The 22,016-nt window shown below is 47.5% G+C and overlaps 1 protein-coding gene across 6 annotated transcripts in view; it reads right to left on the bottom strand.

The window, feature by feature from the left end:
* LOC132383137 (epidermal growth factor receptor kinase substrate 8-like protein 1) overlaps window positions 1–22,016 on the bottom strand; it is a 97,605-nt gene that overhangs the window by 61,944 nt on the left and 13,645 nt on the right. For 3 of the 6 annotated variants that reach the window (XM_059953969.1, XM_059953968.1, XM_059953972.1), the window contains exon 2: window positions 256–329. The exons of 1 other annotated variant lie outside the window; for it this stretch is intronic. In XM_059953969.1, the coding sequence (XP_059809952.1) occupies window positions 256–299 (44 nt within the window). In that variant the 5' untranslated portion in view covers window positions 300–329. Of the gene's footprint in view, window positions 1–110; window positions 330–22,016 lie in introns of all 6 variants that reach the window. 2 more of the 6 variants (XM_059953970.1, XM_059953971.1) reach the window with 1 other exon arrangement.

The raw sequence follows: 22,016 nt of genomic DNA, 5'->3' as shown, positions 1-22,016 counted from the left end.
GACTCTGCCCCACAGAGTCATCAGAGGTGCGGCTTGCACCAAGGACTTGGGCCCTGAGAGACACCGACTCTGAAGGTGAACAGAAGCCTCTCCGAAGACTCCTCACTCACATCTGGCAGATTAGCAGGCAGTGAGGCTCCTCCAGGCTCCTGGTCAACCACCGTCACGCCTTCCCTCGCCTGCGCTCCACGGTTGTCACGCCGACACGCGGCAGAGGCCATGCACGAAGACCTCCGGGACGGGACGGTAACCTACCCAGGTGGGAGGGTGCCTCCTCGCTCTTGGGATCTGTGGCTCATTGCCGACCCGATTCCTGGTGCGCGTCCAAGCTGAAAAGAAACAGGAAACAAACTCGTTGAAATGGGGAAAGCAATGAGACTGTCCAGCTGATGCAACATGGGGCATTCCAGAGTTTGGAGTTCGATTCTGGCACCATCCGTAAGGAGACGGTACGTCCTCCCCAGGGAATGCCTGGGTGCTCTGGTAGACTAGGTTAATTGGACATTGTAAATGGTCCCGTGATTAGCTTAGGGTTAATTGGGTTTGTCAGGGGTTGCTAGAGCAGTGTGGCTTGAAGGACCAGAAGAGCTTCTGCACACTGTATCAGTAAGTAAATACATAGATCAGTAAATTGGATTATTACTCAGGCACAGTGAAAAACTTGTCTTGCATACCATCCATACAGATCACTTCATTACACCAGGACATGCTAAATCAATAAGGGGAAGCAGAATAGAAGAGCATTTCAGTCACTGCCTTTCTCTTCTGAACTCCCTATCAACTTCTTAAAGGTTAAAGAATCTTTAAAGAAAGCTCGATTTTGTCACATACACTTCAAAACACCGAAACGTCTCGTTTTCGTGTCAATGGCCATCAGTCTGAGGACGTGCTGGAGGACGCTGTGAACATCGACACGCTTCCAGGGTCAACGTAGTTACTGACCCGTACACCTTTGGGATGTGGGAGGGGACCGGAGCACCCGGAGGAAACCCACACGCTCGCGGGGAGAACGTACAAACCCCTTACAGGCAGTGGCGGGAATTGAACACCGATCGGTGATCACCAGATACACTGCCATGCAACTCTAAGCTATACTTTTAGAGTTTGGGTAAATCCAGTTTCTCCGGGGGGAGAAAAGAACAAATATTCCATTTTCCAATTAAAATAATGGACGCACGAAAAGTGCAATAGTGCTAGCAGCAGCATTTGCTTTCCAAGCAGTTTATGTTAATGAATTCACAGTTCCAGAGGCAAAATGCTGGAGGAATTCAGCAGGTTAGGCATTATCTTTGGAGGGGAATAAGTGGTCAATGTTTCAGGCTGTGAGACCCTTCCTGACGAAGGGCCTCAGCTCAAAACATCAACTATTTATTCCTCTCCATAGATTCTGCCTGACCTGCTGAGCTCCTCCGGCATTTTGTGTGTGTTAATCTATATTTCCAGCGTCTGCAGAATCTCTTGTGTGTCGACGGTTCCATAAGTGTAGTTTCCTCATTGACAGTGTTATTCATCTGCTATGTGCTGTACAATGAATGGCGAAATGCTCGGCAGTGACTCGAGCATTTCCCTCAATTTTCCTGAAAGCTTCAATGGTAACTTACAGCCTTTTTGGGTAGAACTAGATTAATTCCGGATGGTATAGCTGGGAAAAATGATACTGCTTTCTTCACAGCCCAAAAGAGACTACAAAACCAATTACAGTCAACTCTGGAGTTGAACTTAGCTGTTGTATATCTTAAGAGAGAAAATGGCAGCTGGAAGGAATGATTGTTGTGAACAATTCTCGATGCACAGCACTGTGCAGAGGCTGACTCTACAGACTCACTTCCAAGGACTCAACAACCTGTGTCCTCAGTGAAATTTACTTCTTCATTTTCACAATTTGTCTTCTTTCGCACATTGGCTATTTGCACAACTGGTTACACGTACAGCATACTCTGTATATTTTATCGTACATTTCTTTATTTTCCTGTAAATACCAGCAAAAAAAAATCTCAAGGTTGTATATGGTAACATATACAGTATGAACTTTGATGATAAATCTTAACTTTGGTTTTCACTTTATGTTTTCACTTTATGCTGTGATGCAGTTTCTCTGTAACTGCGACACTTCATTACGCATTCTGTTATTGCTTTCCCTTGGACTACCCGATTACGTCACTGCAATTTAAACATCTTATGTATGGCTTACAAAACTAAATTTTTCACATACAGCAATAATAAAACAATTTACCGATTTACCAAATATTTCAGTTTCCAAGAAAGGCTGCAGAGTGAATCCACATTGGAAAAGTTAACGCCTGAAGGAAAATGGTTTTATGGAATTTGAAATCAAGAGTTATTTGATCTCCTGAAAGTATTAGAAATACTGAACAGGCCAGACAGCATCTGTGAAGGGAGAGTACAGGAATTGCAAGTCGAAGGCCCTTTCCCTGAACTGGGAAAGAGAAAAACAACCTTGATCTAAAGTGTTAGCCCTGTTTTTCTCTCTCCACAGACACTACCTCACTTGCTGAGTATTTCAGCATTTTCTCTTTTTATTTCAGATTCCCAGCATCAAAACATCGAAACATTGAAAACCTACAGCACAACAAAGGCCCTTCGGCCCACACAACTATGCCAAACTTGTCTTTACCTTAGAAGTTACCTAGGGTTACCCATAGCCCTCTATTTTCTAAGCTCCATGTACCTATCCAGGAGTCTCTTAAAAGACCCTATCGTTTCCACCTCCACCACCGTCGCCGGCAGCCCATTCCACACTTACCACTCTCTGTATAAAAAACTTACCCCTGACATCTCCTCTGTACCTACTCCCCTGCACCTTAAAACTATGCCCTCTCGTGTTAGCCATTTCAGCCCTGGAAAAAATGACTATCCACATGATCAATGCCTCTCATCATCTTATTCACCTCTATCAGGTCACCTCTCATCCTCCGTCGCTCCAAGGAGAAAAGGCCGAGTTCACTCAACCTATTCTCAAAAGGCATGCTCCCCAATCCAGGCAATATCCTCGTAAACCTCCTCTGCACCCTTTCTATGGTTTCCACATCCTTCCTGTAGTGAAGTGGCCAAACTGAGCACAGTACTCCAAGTGGGGTCTGACCAGGGTCCTATATAGCTGCAACATTATCTCTCGGCTCTTAAACTCAATCCCACAATTGATGAAGACCAAAGTACTGAATGCCTTCTTAACCACAGAGGCAACTTACACAGCAGCTTTGAGTGTCCTACGGACTCAGATCCCAAGATCTCCCTGATTCTCACACCGCCAAGTGTCTATATTCTGCCATCATATTTGACCTACCAAAAAGAACCACCTCACACTTATCCGGGTTGAACTCCATCTGCCACTTCTCAGCCCAGTTTTGCATCCTACCGATGTCCTGCTGTAACCTCTGACAGCCCTCCACACTATCCACAACAACCCCAACCTTTGTGTCATCAGCAAATTTACTAACCCAACCCTCCACTTCCTCATCCAGGCCATTTATAAAAATCACGAAGAGTAGGGGTCCCAGAACAGATCCCTGAGGCACTCTTCTGGTCACTGACTTCCATGCAGAATATGACCTCTCTACAACCACTCTTTGCCTTCTGTGGGCAAGCCAGTTCTCGATCCACAAAGCAATGTCCCCTTGGATCCCATGCCTCCTTACTTTCTCAATAAGCAACTGTAGTCTTTTGATATTTAGTTTGACATATAACCTATCACTTGGGATGCGATGGATGAGCTAGAACGTAGAGCAGAGAACAATACAGTTCGGGTCAGGCCATTTGGCCCACAATGTTTTTCTGTTCTTGATGCCAATTTATTCTAAATTGCATTAGATTGTGTTACACTGGTTTACTATTGTCACATATACCAAGTTACGGTGAAAAGGTTGTCTTGCATATTGTTCATACGTCAAATCATTGAACTGGAAAAACAGTAACACTGCAGAAGCTGCCATAAAAGTGAAGTGCAGGAAAATAATAAAGTGCAGTATCACGACAGGGTAGATTGTGAGGTGAAGAGTTCACCCTATCAGTTCAAGAGTCAGCAGTGGAGTAAAAGTTGCCCTTGACCCTGGTGGTTCGGGCTTTCATGCTTTTGTGTCTTTGCCCAGTTGGCGAGGGGAGAAGAGAGAACGTCTGGGGAGGTCTTTAATTACTTTAGCTGCCTGTGTATCATCCATCACCTTCAGCTTCTTACATCTATCCATAAGCCTCTTAAACGCCACCAAAATGCCTGCTTCCGTCACTAAACCTCGGAACCTGTTCCAGCCATTTGCCACTCTCTGCACGGAATAAACTTCCCCACTCTAGCCTTAAAAGCAGAAGGCTCCGATGGTTGACAATACTATCCTAGGGACTGTCCACCCTACCTGTGCCCTTCATAATTTTAACAACTTCCATCGGAGTTTGAGACATTCAAGCTGGAAGTTCACAACCAGCCTCAAAACTAAGAGATATAAGAATGAGCAAGACATTACTTCCGGAAGTTTGGTGTTTAGAAATTGGGAAATGTTTTTATAATTGTACAGTTGTTATTGAGGTCAGACCTGGAGTACTGGGTGGAGACTGGTCCCTTTATTTAAAAAAGTGAGAAGAAGTCAAAGTTGGGAGGTGCAAAAGATAAAGGGATAAAGAAGAGGGAATATGATAAGAGAGGAGAACGGACCATGGGAGAAAGGGAAGGAGGAGGAATGCCAGGGGGAGGTGATAGGCAGGTGAGGAGAAGAGGTAAGAGGCCAAAGTGGGGGGGTAGAAAAAGAAGAACAAGACCTCATATTCCGTCAAGGTAGCCTCCGACCTGACGGCCTGAAGAGGGTCAGGGGGTGGGGGAAAATTACCAGAAGCCGGAGAAGTTGACGTTCATGCCATCAGGATGGAGGCTACCTAGAAGGAACCTGAGGTCTTGCTCCTCCAACCTGAGAGCGGCCTCTAAGTGGCAGAGGATGAGGCCGTGAACAGCTTTGCCGGAATGGGAACGGGGATAAGAATTTAAATGGCTGGCCACCAGGAAGCCCCACTTTTCTTTTTGCGGACGGAGTAGAAGTACTCAGCGAAACAGACCCCAAAGTAACAGGGGCCGGTATCGGGAGCAGCAGATGGCCCAAGGTCTAACCTGAGTTCGAACGTTACCTCACAGCTCTCGTACTCAACCCCCGACTAATGAAGACCAACACGTTCCACTCCCTTTCCAAATTTTGCTCATTTCTTTCTCAATTCCTGATAAAACATTGTTTACATTTACATCATTTATTATATTGTAATTTGCCCTTTTCTGTGCCTATTGTCCTGTTTGTTAATTATTGTACTGTCTTGCGCTGTTTTGTACACTTCATGTAGTCCCATGTAGGTCTGGAGTCTAGTGTAGTTTTGTGTTGTTTCATGTAGCACCAGGGTCCTGGAGGAACGTTGTTTCATTTTTAATGTGTACTGTGCCAGCAGTTATGGTTGAAACGACAATAAAAAGCGACTTGACTTTACTTGACTCTGCGCCTTCTATCAATGTGTGTCATGTGGGAAACCATCCAGGGGTCACAGTGAGAGCGGGAAAACTCCACAGGGACAGTGCTCGAAGACAGCAATGGGAGACAAGGAAAAGGCGGATAAACTGAATGAGTATTTTGCATCGGTCTTCGCTGTGGAAGACCGCAGAAGTATGTCAGAGGTTTGACAGCGTCGGGGGCAGAAGTGCGTGCAGTTACCATTACTAGGGAGAAGGTGCCTGAAAAACTGAAAGATCTGAAGGTAGATAAGTCAACTGGACCAGATGGTCTACCCCACCCCCAGGATTCTGAAAGAGGTAACTGAAGTGATTGTGGAGGCATTAGGAATGATCTTTCAAGAATTGGACAGGTATATGGATGAGAGGGGTTTGGAGGGATATGGAGGTGCAGGTCAGTGGGACTAGAATGGCAGAGCAGAATCGATGGGCTGAATGGCCTAATTCTGTTCCTATGCCTTATGGTCTTAGGGTGATGTAAGACCATATGGTCTTATGGTCTTTCTGATGAAGTAAACAGCATCATAAAATGGGTTTTAAAGAGTTTAAAGTGCAGTGATGGGGTTAATAGATCAAGGGGGTGGGGGGCAATTAGAATGACTTATCAGTTTAATTCCTCAAGGGAAGAAACTTTTAAGATAGCATGATATTGCTGTTTTAAAAACCCTACAGCTCTATAAAAGGGAGCTTTTGGAAAAGGCATTTTTCTGGGTGAGTCGTGCCTACAATTATTTTTCCTGCCTGCTTCCTTGTCCTAGACACGTACAAGTCCTGAGGAGATGGTAGACCGAAGCGAATGGCCCTTTCTGTTGACCTGACAGTTCTCTGTAGCTTTCAGCTGTTTGTGAGGGGAAGCTGTACCAAACCAGACGATGACGATAATGGCACAGACCGAGGACATTCATCCCACCAAGTCCATGCTATCTCCCAGGGAAGCAATCACCCTGCCTTGTCCTTATTTCCCTGCCCTGCTACAGTGTGTACCCTCACTTGACCGTCACTCCACTTGTTTAACTCTAACTACCTACATCAATGGTTACTTTACAGGCCTACAAATTCTCAGGAATTGCAAGGAAACTCAAGCACCCTAGTGAAAGCCATGTGGGGGGAGGTCCAGACTCCAGCTGTGGTCAGGATTGAACTGACCTACCAATTTTCTGGGATCTGAGAGGAAATCGGGGCATGTGGGAGAAACCCATACAGGGGAGGGTACAGAATTCAGTCACAGTCAGGACTGACCGCAGGCTGCTAGAGTGGGGAGGTACCGTCAGTGACATCACTGCCCTGCCTGTACCAGACTGGCACAATAGCGATGAATAAGGAATATAGAGCCTAGAAAAATAGATCATTGTTGGTCACCATTAAGCTCATTTACAAGGAGTGCTTCCACAAGAAAACAGAACGTACTGTCAAGGACTCGCACCATACAGGTCATGTCTTCTTTTCTCTCTTACCGTTGGGAAGGAGGTTCAGGAGCCGTGGGACCCACACCACCAGATTCAGGAACAGTTATTGCTCTTCAACTGGGGAAGATAACTCACTCAGCGCAACTTACAACCTACATCAAGGACTCTACAACTCATGTTCTCAGTGTTATTTTTCTTTACTTGCACAATTTGTCTTCCTTTACACATTGGTTATTTGTCAATCTTTGTTTATGTATAGTTCTCATAAATTCTGTTGAACTTCCTTATTTTCCTGTAAACACCTGCAAAAAATGAATCTCGAGGTAATATATAGTGACATAAATGTACTTCCATAATAAATTTACTTTGGCTTTGAGACTGTCCATGCTTAACACAACCCCAAATGAAATTAAATCTCTTCTGCCTCCATACAATCCATATTGCTTCATTTCCTACACATTCAGAGTATCTATTATCCTCTTGAACATCTTGCCCTCTATTTTCATTAACTTCTGTAAAGATCCACAATTCCCACCAAGGTCTGATAGTACTGGACTGAAGATTAATTCTGCAAGTTCAGGCCAAGGACTGGAAGTTAGAGGCCAAGTGTCTGTGAGTCTGAGAGAATGACGGAAGGCCTGGAGGTAGCCTATCCTGGTGCTGGAGGCATTTCTGTGTGCACGAGTGGGAGGGTGGGCAGGACAGGAGCTTGTTTTACTGTTGAAGTCTTGTTTTATTTTGCTTTGTTGTTTTTGTCCTTGCTGCTTGCGTTGTTTTGTTGAACATTGGGACACGTTGTGTTAGCACCAGGATGAGTGGCGTTGCTTGGTGGGCTGACTCCAGCACACCATTAGGTTGTGCTGTTTGTTAACAGAAATGATACATGTACACGTGATAAATAAATCTAAAGCCATGTCTGACCCATCGAAATGTAAACACTTTCAGAGCAGGGAACTCTCAATCTCTGCTACATGTAACAGGGTAATTGAGGAAGCCAGTCTCATCTCCGTATCAGAGAGGGGTGCACTTTGATTGTGATCCCTCCCATCTGTCCAACCATCTCTCTGACAGCCTACCATCAGGCACGAGGTACCAGAGCAGGGGTCAGCAACCTTTACCACTGAAAGAGCCACTTGGACCCGTTTCCCACAGAAAAGAAAACACTGGGAGCCGCAAAACCCGCTTGACATTTAAAATGAAATAACACTGCATACAACGTTTTGTTTTGCCTTTATGCTATGTATAAACAAACTATAATGTGTTGCATTTATGAAATTGATGAACTCCTGCAGAGAAAATGAAATTACATTTCTGCATGCAACAAAAACATTTTGAACTCCGAAAAAAAGACGTTACTTTTAAGTAAAATACTCAACATCTATTTGAGTCCTTGTATTTATGAAAAACACCAAACTTAAATTTGCCGCCAGCAGCAAACCAAAAATAACGTCAGCCAGCTGTCAACCTGAAAAATAAAAGGACTATTTCACTGAACAATGAAAACATATGAATATACGTAAAATAATAGGCAATTAAAATATTTATCATACTTGTTCAGGTTGACTCACACCTGACAATGCAGTCGTATTTAGTAGGGATGGATCGATGCTTAGGGGAGTGACCGGGAAGGATAATGTATTTTTTTCCTCTCTGAACTCACAGAAGCGTTTCCCAAACGATGTTTGCATTGCGATGATTGCAGAATGTAAATACTCCGAATTTATCATGTCGTGACCTTGTTTGAACTCTCTCAAATTGGGGAAGTGAGACAATGTGCCTTTCTGTAAATCTCTGGCAAGCAACGTCAACTTGCGCTCGAATGCCAAAACATCCTCCAACATGTGCAGGGCTGTACGTCCTTACCCCGTTGAAGAGCTGTGTTCAGCGTGTTCAGGTGCGCTGTCATGTCTACCATGAAGTGTAGCTTTTCCAGCCACTCTGGCTGTTCCAGCTCAGGAAAGTTGAGCCCTTTGCTGCCCAGGAAAGTTTTCACTTCTTCCAGACACGCGACAAAGAGTTTCAGCACCTCCCCTTTGGACAGCCACCAGACTTTGTTGTGCAGCAGGAGATCAGAATATGCGCTTTCCAGCTCGTCCAGTAACAAACGGAATTGACGGTGTTTTAAACTTTTTGCCATTATTTTATTGACAATCTGAATGACAACATCCATTACTTCTGTGCATTCCGGAGGAAATGTTTGAGCGCACAGTGCCTCTTGGTGCAAGATGCAGTGAAAAGTCAGCAGCTTTCTGTCCAGCGACTTCTGCAGTAAAGCCACAAATCCCTTGTGCGTTCCCGTCATATTCGGCGCCCCATCAGTAGCTACTGACACCAGATGGGTGGTCTTTATTCCTTTGGCTCTTAAACAATTCAAGACAGCCTCACAGATGTCCTCCCCCCGTGTTTGGTCTTTTAGAGGTATCAACTCAATCAGTTCTTCCTGTGGCCCGGCAGAGTTTACATACCGGCAGAACAACGCTATTTGTTCAATATCACCTTTGTCTTTAGACTCGTCACAGGCAATCGAGTAGGCCACAGCTGAATTGATGTCTTTAATTTGCTGTCTTGTGATGTTTTCTGCCATTTTTATGGTTCTGTCTTTGACAGTCTTTGCAGAGAGGGGCATATCCCTGATTTTCTGCACAATTTCACTCTTGTTTTTAAAGTCCGTGAATAGATGTTCTGAAATCTTAATGAAAGATTCTTTTATATATTCACCATCTGTAAACTGCTTCCCGTGCCTGACTATTTCCTGAGCGGCAATATAACTGGCGTATGTCGTTGATTTTCCAGACTTCATCCATTTCTGGAAATGATTTTTGCTCAGATCAACCTTCCGCATCAGTTCCGAAACGGCTTTTTTTCTCTCATCTCCATCCGGATATTTTTGAGCAAAGGCTGCGTGTTTATTCTGGAAATGCCTTGCGACATTTGACTTTTTGTTGTTTGCTAGTTTCTCATTGCATATTAAGCATACCGGTAAACCAGTCTCGTCAACAGTGAAAGCAAATTAATCTGTCCACGTATCATTAAACGTTCTGTTTTCTTCAGTCACTTTTCTTTTTTTAGAATTCTCCATAGTTGGCTTACCTTGGATCGAAAAATTAAAGAAATCGCGCACTGGCGGGTGTCAGGTATTGGCAGTGGTGACGTATATTAATAGCGACAAAAACACGTTGTAGCGGTGTGCTCACGCAGTCAGTAAACTGCAGTCGAATAACTTTATTCGAACTAAACAGCCTTGCTTTTAAGCCTCCCTCAACCCAGCCCCCATGGACGCAGATGCTGCAAAAGACGCGTACTCACAAACCCCCGTAGGCTATCTCCCTTAGCCTGAATGCTGGCTAATTGTGAGCCGTTTCGGATGTGCCAGGAAATGTGTCGCCACACTTAGATTGTACAAGATCACCATAATCTTCAAATTTAGAATTACATTTCAAAAGCTAACAAACTAACATAAAATACATTTTAATTAAATACTGACCAATTATTTCCCAAAGCCACAGGGAGCCGCAGCACAGAGGTGAAAGAGCCACAAATGGCTCGGGAGCCGCAGGTTGCCGACCCCCGTACCAGAGCATTACAAGGTCTGTTAGGATGGGAAACAGCTTCTTCTCCCAGATGGTGAGGCTACTGAACTTCCTGCTAATGTGCAGAGTCAAAATGCATTAAGTGCCACTGGCATTATACTGTCCACTATTTAACTTGTGTCATAAATGCAACTTATTATTTGTTGATTTATTTGTAACAGTTGTACTTTATGCGCTGTGTATGTGAGTTATATATACTGTGTTGTGCACTTTGGTCCAAATGAACATTGCTTCATTGGGTGGTATACATAGATGTAGAACATTACAGTGCAGAAATGGGCTCTTTGGCCCATCTAGTCCATGCTGAACTATTAACCTGCCTGGTCCCATTGACTTGCACCTGGACCATAGCCCTCCATAACCCTCCCATCCACACACCAATCCAAATTTCTCTTAAATATTGAAATCAAACTGGCACCCACCTCTTCCACTGACAGCTTGTTCCACACTCTCACCACTCTCTGAATGAGGAAATTCCCCCTCATGTTCTACTTAAACATCTCACCTTTCACCCTTAACCTATGACCTCTAGTTCTAGTCTCATATAACCTCAGTGGAAAAAGCTTTACTGTATTTACCTTATCTATCAACATCATCATTATGTGCCGTTTCATATGACATAGGCGATCATGGTCTCATGACCATAATTGTTCTTGGCAAGTTTCTCTACAGAAATGGTTTCCCATTGCCTTCTTCTGGGCAGTGTCTTTACAAGATGGATGGCCCCAGCCATTATCAATACTCTTCAGAGATTGCCTGCCTGGCTTCAGTAACCAGGAGTTGTGATCTGCACCAGCTGTGCTCGTATAACCATTCACAACCTTCTCCCATGGCTTCACATAACCTTGATTGGGGGGGGGGGGGGGGCAAGCAGGTGCTACACCTTGCCCAAGGGTGACCTGCAGGCTAGTGGAGAGAAGGAGCAACTTACACTCCCTTTGGTAGGGACGTACCGCTACACCACCACTCAACCCTATTTATATCCTTTATAATTTTGTGTGTATCTATCAAATCTCCATTCATTCTACTAAGCTCTACCTATTCAACCTTTCCCTATAAAACAGATCCTCAAATCTTGGGAACATCCTTGTAAATTTTCTCTTCACTCTTTCAATCTTATTGACATCTTTCCCATGGTAGATGACCAAGACAGCACACAATACTCCAAATTATTCTTTACTTAAGTCTTACAGAACTTCAACATAACATTTCAAATCCTATACTCAGTACTTGGATTTATGAAGGTCAGTGTGTCAAAAACTTTCTTTATGATCCTATCTACCTGTGACACCACTTTCAAGGAATTATGGATTTGTATTCCCAGATCCCTCAGTACTATCACACTCTTCCATGCCCTTCAACTCACCTTGTAAGTTCAACCCTGCTTTGTCCTTCCTCAGTACAACACCTCACACGTCTGCATTAAATTCCATCTTCCATTTTTCAGCTCATTTTTCCAGCTGGTGTAGATCCTGCTGCACACTTTGATAGACTTCCTTGCTGTTCACTACACCCCTAAATTTGGTGTCATCTGCCAATTTGCTGGTTCAGTCTACCACATGTCCCTCCAATGCATTAATATAGATGACAAACAATGGACCTAGCACCACTTCCTGCAGCACACCACTAATTACAGGCCTCCAGTCAGAAAGGCAACCATCTACTATCACTCTCTGACTTCTCCTGCAAAGCCAATGTCTAATCCAAATTGTCACCTCACCTTGAATGAACCTTCTCGAACAACCTCCCATGCAGGGCCTTGTCAAAGGCCTTGCTAAAGTCCAGGTGGGTAACATCCACTAACTTGCATTCATCAACTATCCTGGTATATTTCCTTGAAAAACTCTATAAGTTGATTAGACATGACTTTCCACACACAAGGCCATGTTGACTAATCCTATTCAGTCCCTGTTTTTCCAAATACTTATATACCTGGTCCCTGAGAATACCTTTCAATAATTTACCCACTACTAATGTCAGACTCACCAGCCTGTAATTTCCTGGCTTATCTTAGAGTCTTTCTTAAACAGTGGGACAACATTACCACCCTCTAGTCCTCAGGAAGCCCACCTGTGGCCAAGGGCATTTTAAATAATTGTTAGGATCCCTGCACTTGCCTCCCAAGGATCCAAGGGAACACTGTGTCTGGCCCTCAGGATTTATCCACCCTAATTTTCTTCAAGACTTCCTCCGCTGTAATCTGCATAGGGTCCATGACCTCACTGCTGATACTCCACGTTAAGTATTCTCTTCCATTTCGGATACTCAAGAACCTCAGTTGCTCCTGCCTGCCTATACCTTGTATACACCTCCCTCTTTTTCTTAACCAGGCCTCAATATCTCTGATGCACCATCAATAACTCTCTGAGACGTGAGGCGAGACATCGGCTTTTATTGACTGAAAGAAAGAACAAGCAGTAATTGACCACCATGCTACATCCTGGAGACTGAGGGCAGGGCTCAGGCCCCAATCGCCTTTATACCGGGGTCCGTGGGAGGAGCCACTGGGAGCACTCAGCGGGGGGGCATGTCCAGACAGGTATATGTAGTTCACCACGATCTCAAACCAAGGTTCCCTGAACCTGTTATCCTTGCCTTTTATTCGGACAAGAACATACAAACTCTGTACTCTCAAAATTTCACTTTTTTAAGTTTTCCCATTTACCAAGTACAGCTTTGGCAAAAAATAACCTGTGCCAATCCACACTTGCCAGATTATTTCTGACACCAGCAATATTGGTCTTTCTCCAATTTACTCGAGGACCAGACCTATCTTTTGGCATAGCTACCTTGAAACTATGGCATTATACCAATCGTACAGTTATCTAATCGAACTTCTGTCACCTGCCTTATCCCATTCCCTAGTAGGAGATCTATTATCACACTCTCTCTAGTTGGGACCACTTTGCACTGGATTTAACAAAATTTTCCTGAATACATTAGACATACTCTATGATATCTAGTCCTTTTACAGTATGGGAGTCCCAGTCTATATGTGAAGCATTAAAACCACCCTCTATCACAACCAACACACACAAAATGCTGGTGGAACGCAGCAGGCCAGGCAGCATCTATAGGAAGAAGCACTGTCGACGTTTCGGGCTGAGACACTTCGTCAGGACTAACTGAAAGAAAAGATAGTAAGAGATAGGAAAGTGGGGGGGGAGGGGAAAATCCAAAATGATAGGAGAAGACCGGAGGGGGTGGGTAAAGCTGAGAGCTGGAAAGGAGATTGGCAAAAGGGATCCAGAGCTGGAGAAGGGAAAAGATCATGGGACGGGAGGCCCAATTCCATGTCCTATTCCCATTCTGATATGTCTATCCATGGCCTCCTCTATTGTCAAGATGAAGCCACACTCAGGTTGGAGGAACAACACCTTGTATACCGTCTGGGTAGCCTCCAATCTGATGGCATGAACGTTGACTTCCCTAACTTCCGGTAATGACCCTCCTCCCCTTCTTACCCCTTTCTTTCTTTCTTTATTTATTCTCCTTTCCCCCTCCTCCTTTTTTTTTCTCTCTCTGCCCCTCTCACAATCACTCCTTGCCTGCTCTCCATCTCCCTCTGGTGCTTAAGCAAAACTTCCCACACAGATATTAGTCCCTCACCAGTTCAGGAACAAACCGTCCATTCTGTACACGTCTAACCTTCTCTGGGAGACAGCCCAATGATCCAAAAATCTGACAACCTCTCTCTCACATCATCTCCTTTACCTTATGTTAAACTGCGTGATCATAAGACCAGAAAATGTAGGAGCAGAATTAGGCCATTCAGCCCATTGTGTCTGCTCTGCCATTCCATCATGGATAATTTGTTACCCCTCTCAACTCCATTCTGTCTTCCGCCCATAACCATTAACACCTAGACTAATCAGGAACCTACCAAACTCTGCTTTAAACTTACCCAATGACTTGGCCTCCACCCCATTTGTGACAGTAAATTCCACAGATTCCATCTGGCAAAGAACTTCCTCCTCATCTCTGTTCTAAAAGGACATCCCTCTATTTTAAGGCAGTGACCTCTGGGCCTAGAGCACCCTTCCCCTCCCCCCACCGTAGGAAACATCCTCTCCAAATCCACTTTCAATATTCAATAGGTTGAAATGTGACTTCCCCGCCCTCATTCTTCGAAACTCCTGAGTATCAGCCCAGAGCCATAAAACACTCCTAAAACAATAACTCTTTCATCATCCAGAATCATTCTTGTTAACCTGAAAACTTTCCAACGGCAGCACATTTTTTTTCTGAGATACAAAGTCCAAAGCTGCTCACAAAAATCCAAATGTGGTCTGACCAATGCCTTATAAAGCCTCAGCGTTACATTCTTGCTTCCATGTTCTCATCCTAGAATTGTACTCTATCATTGCATTCGCCTTCTTTAAGATCAGCTCAACCTGCAAGTTAACCTTTAGGGAATCCTTTGATTTTTGAATTTTGCTCCCCGTTTAGAAAACAGTCTATACATTTATTCCTTCTACCAAAGTGCATGAGCATATGCTTCCCTTCATTATATCCATCTGCCACTTCTTTGCCCATTCTCCCATAAGTCCTTCTGCTTCCTCAACACCATCTGCCCTTCTATCTTCGTATCATCTGCAAACTTATCCACAAAGACATCTATTCCATGATCCAAATCATTGACATATAACATGAAAAGAATCGGTCCCAATACTGAGCCCTGAGGAGAACCACTAGTCATCGGCAGCCAACCAGAATAGGCCCACTATATTCCCAATCTTTGCCTTGTGCCAGTTGGCCAATCTTCTATCCATACTGGTATTTTTCTTGTAATATCATTAGTTCTTATCTTGCTGCACCTTGTCAAAGGCCTTCTGACCTCACTGACTCTCCTTTGTCTATCCTGCTTGGTATTTCCTCAAAGAATTCCAACAAATTTGTCAGGCAAGAATGTCCTTTAAGGAAGCCATGCTGACTTTGCCCCATGTTATCATGCGCCTCCCGAAACCGCATCCTGGATAATGGACTCCAAAATCTTCCTAATCAGTAAAGTCGGGTTATTGGCCAATCATTTCCTTCCTTCTGCCTCTCTCTCTTCTTGAGGAGTGGAGTGACATTTGCAATTTTCCAGTCCTCCAAAGTATTCCAGAATCTAATGATTCTTGAAAGGTCATTAATAATGCTCCACAATCTCTTCGACTACCTCTTTTGGAACCCCAAAAGGGTCTATGTGGTCCAAGTGACCTATCTACATTCACACTTCACAGCTTCCTAAGCACTTTCTCCTAAGTTATAGCAATTACAATCACTTCTGCCCCTTGATACTCTTGAATTTCAGGAATACTTCTAGTGTCTTCCACAGTGAAGACCGTTGCAAATTACTCATTAAGTTCATCCTCCATTTCTTTGTCCCCCTTTACTGCACAGCAGCGTCATTCTCCAGTGGCCCAATATCCACTCTCTCGTCTCTTCTACTCTTTATATATCTGAAAAAACTTTTAGTATCCTCTTTTATATTATTGGCTACCTTACCTTCATATTTGATCTTTTCTCTCCTTGTGGCTTTCATAGTTGACTCCTGTTGGTTTTTGAAAAGCTTCCCAAATCTCAAACTTCCCACTAATTTTGGCTCTACTATATGCCCTCTCTTTGGCTTTTATGCTCTCTAACTTCCCTTGTCAGCCACAATTCCCTTTAGAATACCTTTTCTTTGGGATGTGTCTATCCTGCACCTTCCAAATTGCTCCCAGAGGTGTCCTCTTCCAATCAACTTTGACCAACCCCCCTCTCATGCCTCTGTAATTCCCTTTAATTTACTGTAATACTGATGCACCTGACTTCAGCTTCTCACTCTCAAACTGCAGGGTGAATTCTGTCATAAAATGATCATTTCCTCCAAGGGAAATTGTTTTAAGCCTCATTAGCACATGACACCAATAATATTCCTGAGATCACCACCCAGAGCTCCTGTCTCTTAACATAGCACCTAACTTCCTGAACTCACTTTGCAGGACCTCGTCACCCTTCCTACGCACGTCATTGGTACTAAAGTAGATAACAACCTCAGAAATCTCATTCTCATCCATAGACCCTCCTGTACATCCCCTAATCAATTAATCCCCTATCACTACAGCTCACCTCTACTCCCTTGTAAGCCACACAGCCAGACCCAGTGCCAGAGTCCTGACCACTGAGACTTTGCTCTGCTAGGTCAACCCTCCCAGCAGTATCCAAAGAGGTATAACTGTTGTTGAGGGCAACGGCCACAGGGAAACTCTGCACTGCCTGCCTATCCCCTTTCCCCCTCCTGTCAGTCACCCGATTACCTGAGTCCAGCACCTTGGATGGAGCTCCCTCTCGGTATCTCCTGTCGATTGACCCAAAGTCTGCGGAATGATCCTCAGTTCATCCAGCCCCAGTTCCAGTTCCTTAACACTGTCGGAAAGAAGCTGCAGCTGGATGCATTTCCTGCAGGTGTAGTCGTCAGGGAGAATGGAGTTCTCCCCACCTTCCTACATCTGCAAGAACAGCATTCCTCTATCTTACATGGCATCCTCACTGTTCTAGTTGTACAATAAGGAAGAAGGAAAGAAAAATAAGATGAAAAGATTTACCTACAGCTTCTGCCTCTTCTCGCCAATGTCTGAACTCCCCACTCTAACACTTGCCCGCTCCCATAGTGGCTGCTCTAACTTACTGTTATTGTATCTTGGCAGGTGCCTAAATGTACACACTTCAACATCTCCTCAGGAACTCTGGCACACAGAATGTCCAGAGTGCCCTGTTCGCTTCTTTTGAAATCTCTCTTCCGCTACACAATCCAACAGCTCCTCAGGAACTGTGGTGCACAGAAATATGTACTGTTGAATGAGAAAAAACTTGAACTTGATTATCTACTTATTGAGATCCAGCACGGACTAGGCCTTTGCAACCCTTCGAGCCACATCACTCCACAGTCCCCCAGATTAGTCCCAGAATAATCACAGGACAACTTACAATGACCAATTAACCTACAAACTTGAGTTTGGACTTGAACTTAAGTTGCCATCATCAAAATGCCATTCCTCAGCCTTGCGGTGTTCGCTCTGTGACAGAGGCCATTCTGAGGAATGAGAAGATACGGTACATCTCTGGACTGTGGGAGGAAACCAGAGCACCTGGAGGAAACTCATGCGGTCACGGGGAGAACGTACAAACTCCTTACAGACAGCGGCAGGAATTAAACCCGGGCCGCCTGCACTGTGAAGTGTTCTGCTGACCACTATGCTACCATGTCACACTGATCGGAAGACACGAGAACATATTCTCTATTCTCCAAAACGATCCGAAGTATTTACGCGAAATTCTCAAGCTACTGATGTGCTTCCAGGACGATGTTGCCAGCACCGTGGCGTGATTGAGTGTGTTGTGTCGCTGATGACTTGCAGTGTAATCGGCAGCTATGTGGGGTTGGTGAGTAGTACTGGGGAAGGAGGTTGGTGAGGAGTACTGAGGAAGGAGGTTGGTGAGGAGTACTGAGGAAGGAGGTTGGTGAGGAGTACTGGGGAAGGGGGTTGGTGAGGAGTACTGGGGAAGGGGGTTGGTGAGGAGTACCGGGGAAGGGGGTTGGTGAGGAGTACCGGGGAAGGGGGTTGGTGAGGAGTACTGAGGAAGGAGGTTGGTGAGGAGTACTGGGGAAGGGGGTTGGTGAGGAGTACTGGGGAAGGGGGTTGGTGAGGAGTACTGGGGAAGGGGGTTGGTGAGGAGTACTGGGGAAGGGGGTTGGTGAGGAGTAGGGGGTTGGTGAGGAGTACCGGGGAAGGGGGTTGGTGAGGAGTACCGAGGAAGGGGGTTGGTGAGGAGTACTGGGGAAGGAGGTTGGTGAGGAGTACTGGGGAAGGGGGTTGGTGAGGAGTACTGGGGAAGGGGGTTGGTGAGGAGTACTGGGGAAGGGGGTTGGTGAGGAGTACTGGGGAAGGGGGTTGGTGAGGAGTACTGGGGAAGGGGGTTGGTGCGGAGTACTGGGGAAGGGGGTTGGTGAGGAGTACTGGGGAAGGCGGTTGGTGAGGAGTACTGAGGAAGGAGGTTGGTGAGGAGTACTGAGGAAGGAGGTTGGTGAGGAGTACTGAGGAAGGGGGTTGGTGAGGAGTACCGAGGAAGGGGGTTGGTGAGGAGTACCGGGGAAGGGGGTTGGTGAGGAGTACCGGGGAAGGGGGTTGGTGAGGAGTACCGGGGAAGGGGGTTGGTGAGGAGTACTGGGGAAGGGGGTTGGTGAGGAGTACCGGGGAAGGGGGTTGGTGAGGAGTACTGGGGAAGGGGGTTGGTGAGGAGTACCGGGGAAGGGGGTTGGTGAGGAGTACCGGGGAAGGGGGTTGGTGAGGAGTACTGAGGAAGGAGGTTGGTGAGGAGTACTGGGGAAGGGGGTTGGTGAGGAGTACCGGGGAAGGGGGTTGGTGAGGAGTACTGGGGAAGGGGGTTGGTGAGGAGTACTGGGGAAGGGGGTTGGTGAGGAGTAGGGGGTTGGTGAGGAGTACCGGGGAAGGGGGTTGGTGAGGAGTACAGAGGAAGGGGGTTGGTGAGGAGTACTGGGGAAGGAGGTTGGTGAGGAGTACTGGGGAAGGGGGTTGGTGAGGAGTACTGGGGAAGGGGGTTGGTGAGGAGTACTGGGGAAGGGGGTTGGTGAGGAGTACTGGGGAAGGGGGTTGGTGAGGAGTACTGGGGAAGGGGGTTGGTGCGGAGTACTGGGGAAGGGGGTTGGTGAGGAGTACTGGGGAAGGCGGTTGGTGAGGAGTACTGAGGAAGGAGGTTGGTGAGGAGTACTGAGGAAGGAGGTTGGTGAGGAGTACCGAGGAAGGGGGTTGGTGAGGAGTACCGAGGAAGGGGGTTGGTGAGGAGTACCGGGGAAGGGGGTTGGTGAGGAGTACCGGGGAAGGGGGTTGGTGAGGAGTACCGGGGAAGGGGGTTGGTGAGGAGTACCGGGGAAGGGGGTTGGTGAGGAGTACCGGGGAAGGGGGTTGGTGAGGAGTACCGGGGAAGGGGGTTGGTGAGGAGTACCGGGGAAGGGGGTTGGTGAGGAGTACCGGGGAAGGGGGTTGGTGAGGAGTACCGGGGAAGGGGGTTGGTGAGGAGTACCGGGGAAGGGGGTTGGTGAGGAGTACCGGGGAAGGGGGTTGGTGAGGAGTACCGGGGAAGGGGGTTGGTGAGGAGTACCGGGGAAGGGGGTTGGTGAGGAGTACCGGGGAAGGGGGTTGGTGAGGAGTACTGGGGAAGGGGGTTGGTGAGGAGTACTGGGGAAGGGGGTTGGTGAGGAGTACTGGGGAAGGGGGTTGGTGAGGAGTACCGGGGAAGGGGGTTGGTGAGGAGTACCGGGGAAGGAGGTTGGTGAGGAGTACTGGGGAAGGGGGTTGGTGAGGAGTACCGGGGAAGGGGGTTGGTGAGGAGTACCGGGGAAGGAGGTTGGTGAGGAGTACTGGGGAAGGGGGTTGGTGAGGAGTACTGGGGAAGGGGGTTGGTGAGGAGTACTGGGGAAGGGGGTTGGTGAGGAGTACTGGGGAAGGGGGTTGGTGAGGAGTACTGAGGAAGGAGGTTGGTGAGGAGTACTGAGGAAGGAGGTTGGTGAGGAGTACTGAGGAAGGGGGTTGGTGAGGAGTACTGAGGAAGGAGGTTGGTGAGGAGTACTGAGGAAGGAGGTTGGTGAGGAGTACTGGGGAAGGGGGTTGGTGAGGAGTACCGGGGAAGGGGGTTGGTGAGGAGTACCGGGGAAGGGGGTTGGTGAGGAGTACCGGGGAAGGGGGTTGGTGAGGAGTACTGGGGAAGGGGGTTGGTGAGGAGTACTGGGGAAGGGGGTTGGTGAGGAGTACCGGGGAAGGGGGTTGGTGAGGAGTACCGGGGAAGGGGGTTGGTGAGGAGTACTGGGGAAGGGGGTTGGTGAGGAGTACTGGGGAAGGGGGTTGGTGAGGAGTACCGGGGAAGGGGGTTGGTGAGGAGTACCGGGGAAGGGGGTTGGTGAGGAGTACCGGGGAAGGGGGTTGGTGAGGAGTACCGGGGAAGGGGGTTGGTGAGGAGTACTGAGGAAGGAGGTTGGTGAGGAGTACTGAGGAAGGAGGTTGGTGAGGAGTACTGAGGAAGGGGGTTGGTGAGGAGTACTGAGGAAGGAGGTTGGTGAGGAGTACTGAGGAAGGAGGTTGGTGAGGAGTACTGGGGAAGGGGGTTGGTGAGGAGTACTGGGGAAGGGGGTTGGTGAGGAGTACCGGGGAAGGGGGTTGGTGAGGAGTACTGGGGAAGGGGGTTGGTGAGGAGTACTGGGGAAGGGGGTTGGTGAGGAGTACTGGGGAAGGGGGTTGGTGAGGAGTACTGGGGAAGGGGGTTGGTGAGGAGTACTGGGGAAGGGGGTTGGTGAGGAGTACTGGGGAAGGAGGTTGGTGAGGAGTACTGGGGAAGGAGGTTGGTGAGGAGTACTGGGGAAGGGGGTTGGTGAGGAGTACTGGGGAAGGGGGTTGGTGAGGAGTACTGGGGAAGGGGGTTGGTGAGGAGTACCGGGGAAGGGGGTTGGTGAGGAGTACCGGGGAAGGGGGTTGGTGAGGAGTACCGGGGAAGGGGGTTGGTGAGGAGTACCGGGGAAGGGGGTTGGTGAGGAGTACTGGGGAAGGGGGTTGGTGAGGAGTACTGGGGAAGGGGGTTGGTGAGGAGTACTGGGGAAGGAGGTTGGTGAGGAGTACTGGGGAAGGAGGTTGGTGAGGAGTACTGGGGAAGGGGGTTGGTGAGGAGTACTGGGGAAGGAGGTTGGTGAGGAGTACTGGGGAAGGAGGTTGGTGAGGAGTACTGGGGAAGGGGGTTGGTGAGGAGTACTGAGGAAGGAGGTTGGTGAGGAGTACTGAGGAAGGAGGTTGGTGAGGAGTACTGAGGAAGGGGGTTGGTGAGGAGTACTGAGGAAGGAGGTTGGTGAGGAGTACCGAGGAAGGAGGTTGGTGAGGAGTACCGAGGAAGGGGGTTGGTGAGGAGTACCGAGGAAGGAGGTTGGTGAGGAGTACCGAGGAAGGAGGTTGGTGAGGAGTACCGGGGAAGGGGGTTGGTGAGGAGTACCGGGGAAGGGGGTTGGTGAGGAGTACTGGGGAAGGGGGTTGGTGAGGAGTACTGGGGAAGGGGGTTGGTGAGGAGTACTGGGGAAGGGGGTTGGTGAGGAGTACTGGGGAAGGGGGTTGGTGAGGAGTACTGGAGAAGGGGGTTGGTGAGGAGTACCGGGGAAGGGGGTTGGTGAGGAGTACCGGGGAAGGGGGTTGGTGAGGAGTACCGGGGAAGGGGGTTGGTGAGGAGTACCGGGGAAGGGGGTTGGTGAGGAGTACTGGGGAAGGGGGTTGGTGAGGAGTACCGGGGAAGGGGGTTGGTGAGGAGTACTGGGGAAGGGGGTTGGTGAGGAGTACTGGGGAAGGGGGTTGGTGAGGAGTACTGGGGAAGGGGGTTGGTGAGGAGTACTGGGGAAGGGGGTTGGTGAGGAGTACCGGGGAAGGGGGTTGGTGAGGAGTACTGGGGAAGGAGGTTGGTGAGGAGTACTGGGGAAGGAGGTTGGTGAGGAGTACTGGGGAAGGAGGTTGG

The sequence above is a fragment of the Hypanus sabinus genome, chromosome 29 (assembly GCF_030144855.1).
Source record: "Hypanus sabinus isolate sHypSab1 chromosome 29, sHypSab1.hap1, whole genome shotgun sequence".
Classification (NCBI taxonomy): Eukaryota; Metazoa; Chordata; class Chondrichthyes; order Myliobatiformes; family Dasyatidae; genus Hypanus; species Hypanus sabinus.
Note: the sequence above shows the minus strand (reverse complement) of the source record. Positions and strands in the feature narration are given on the sequence as shown.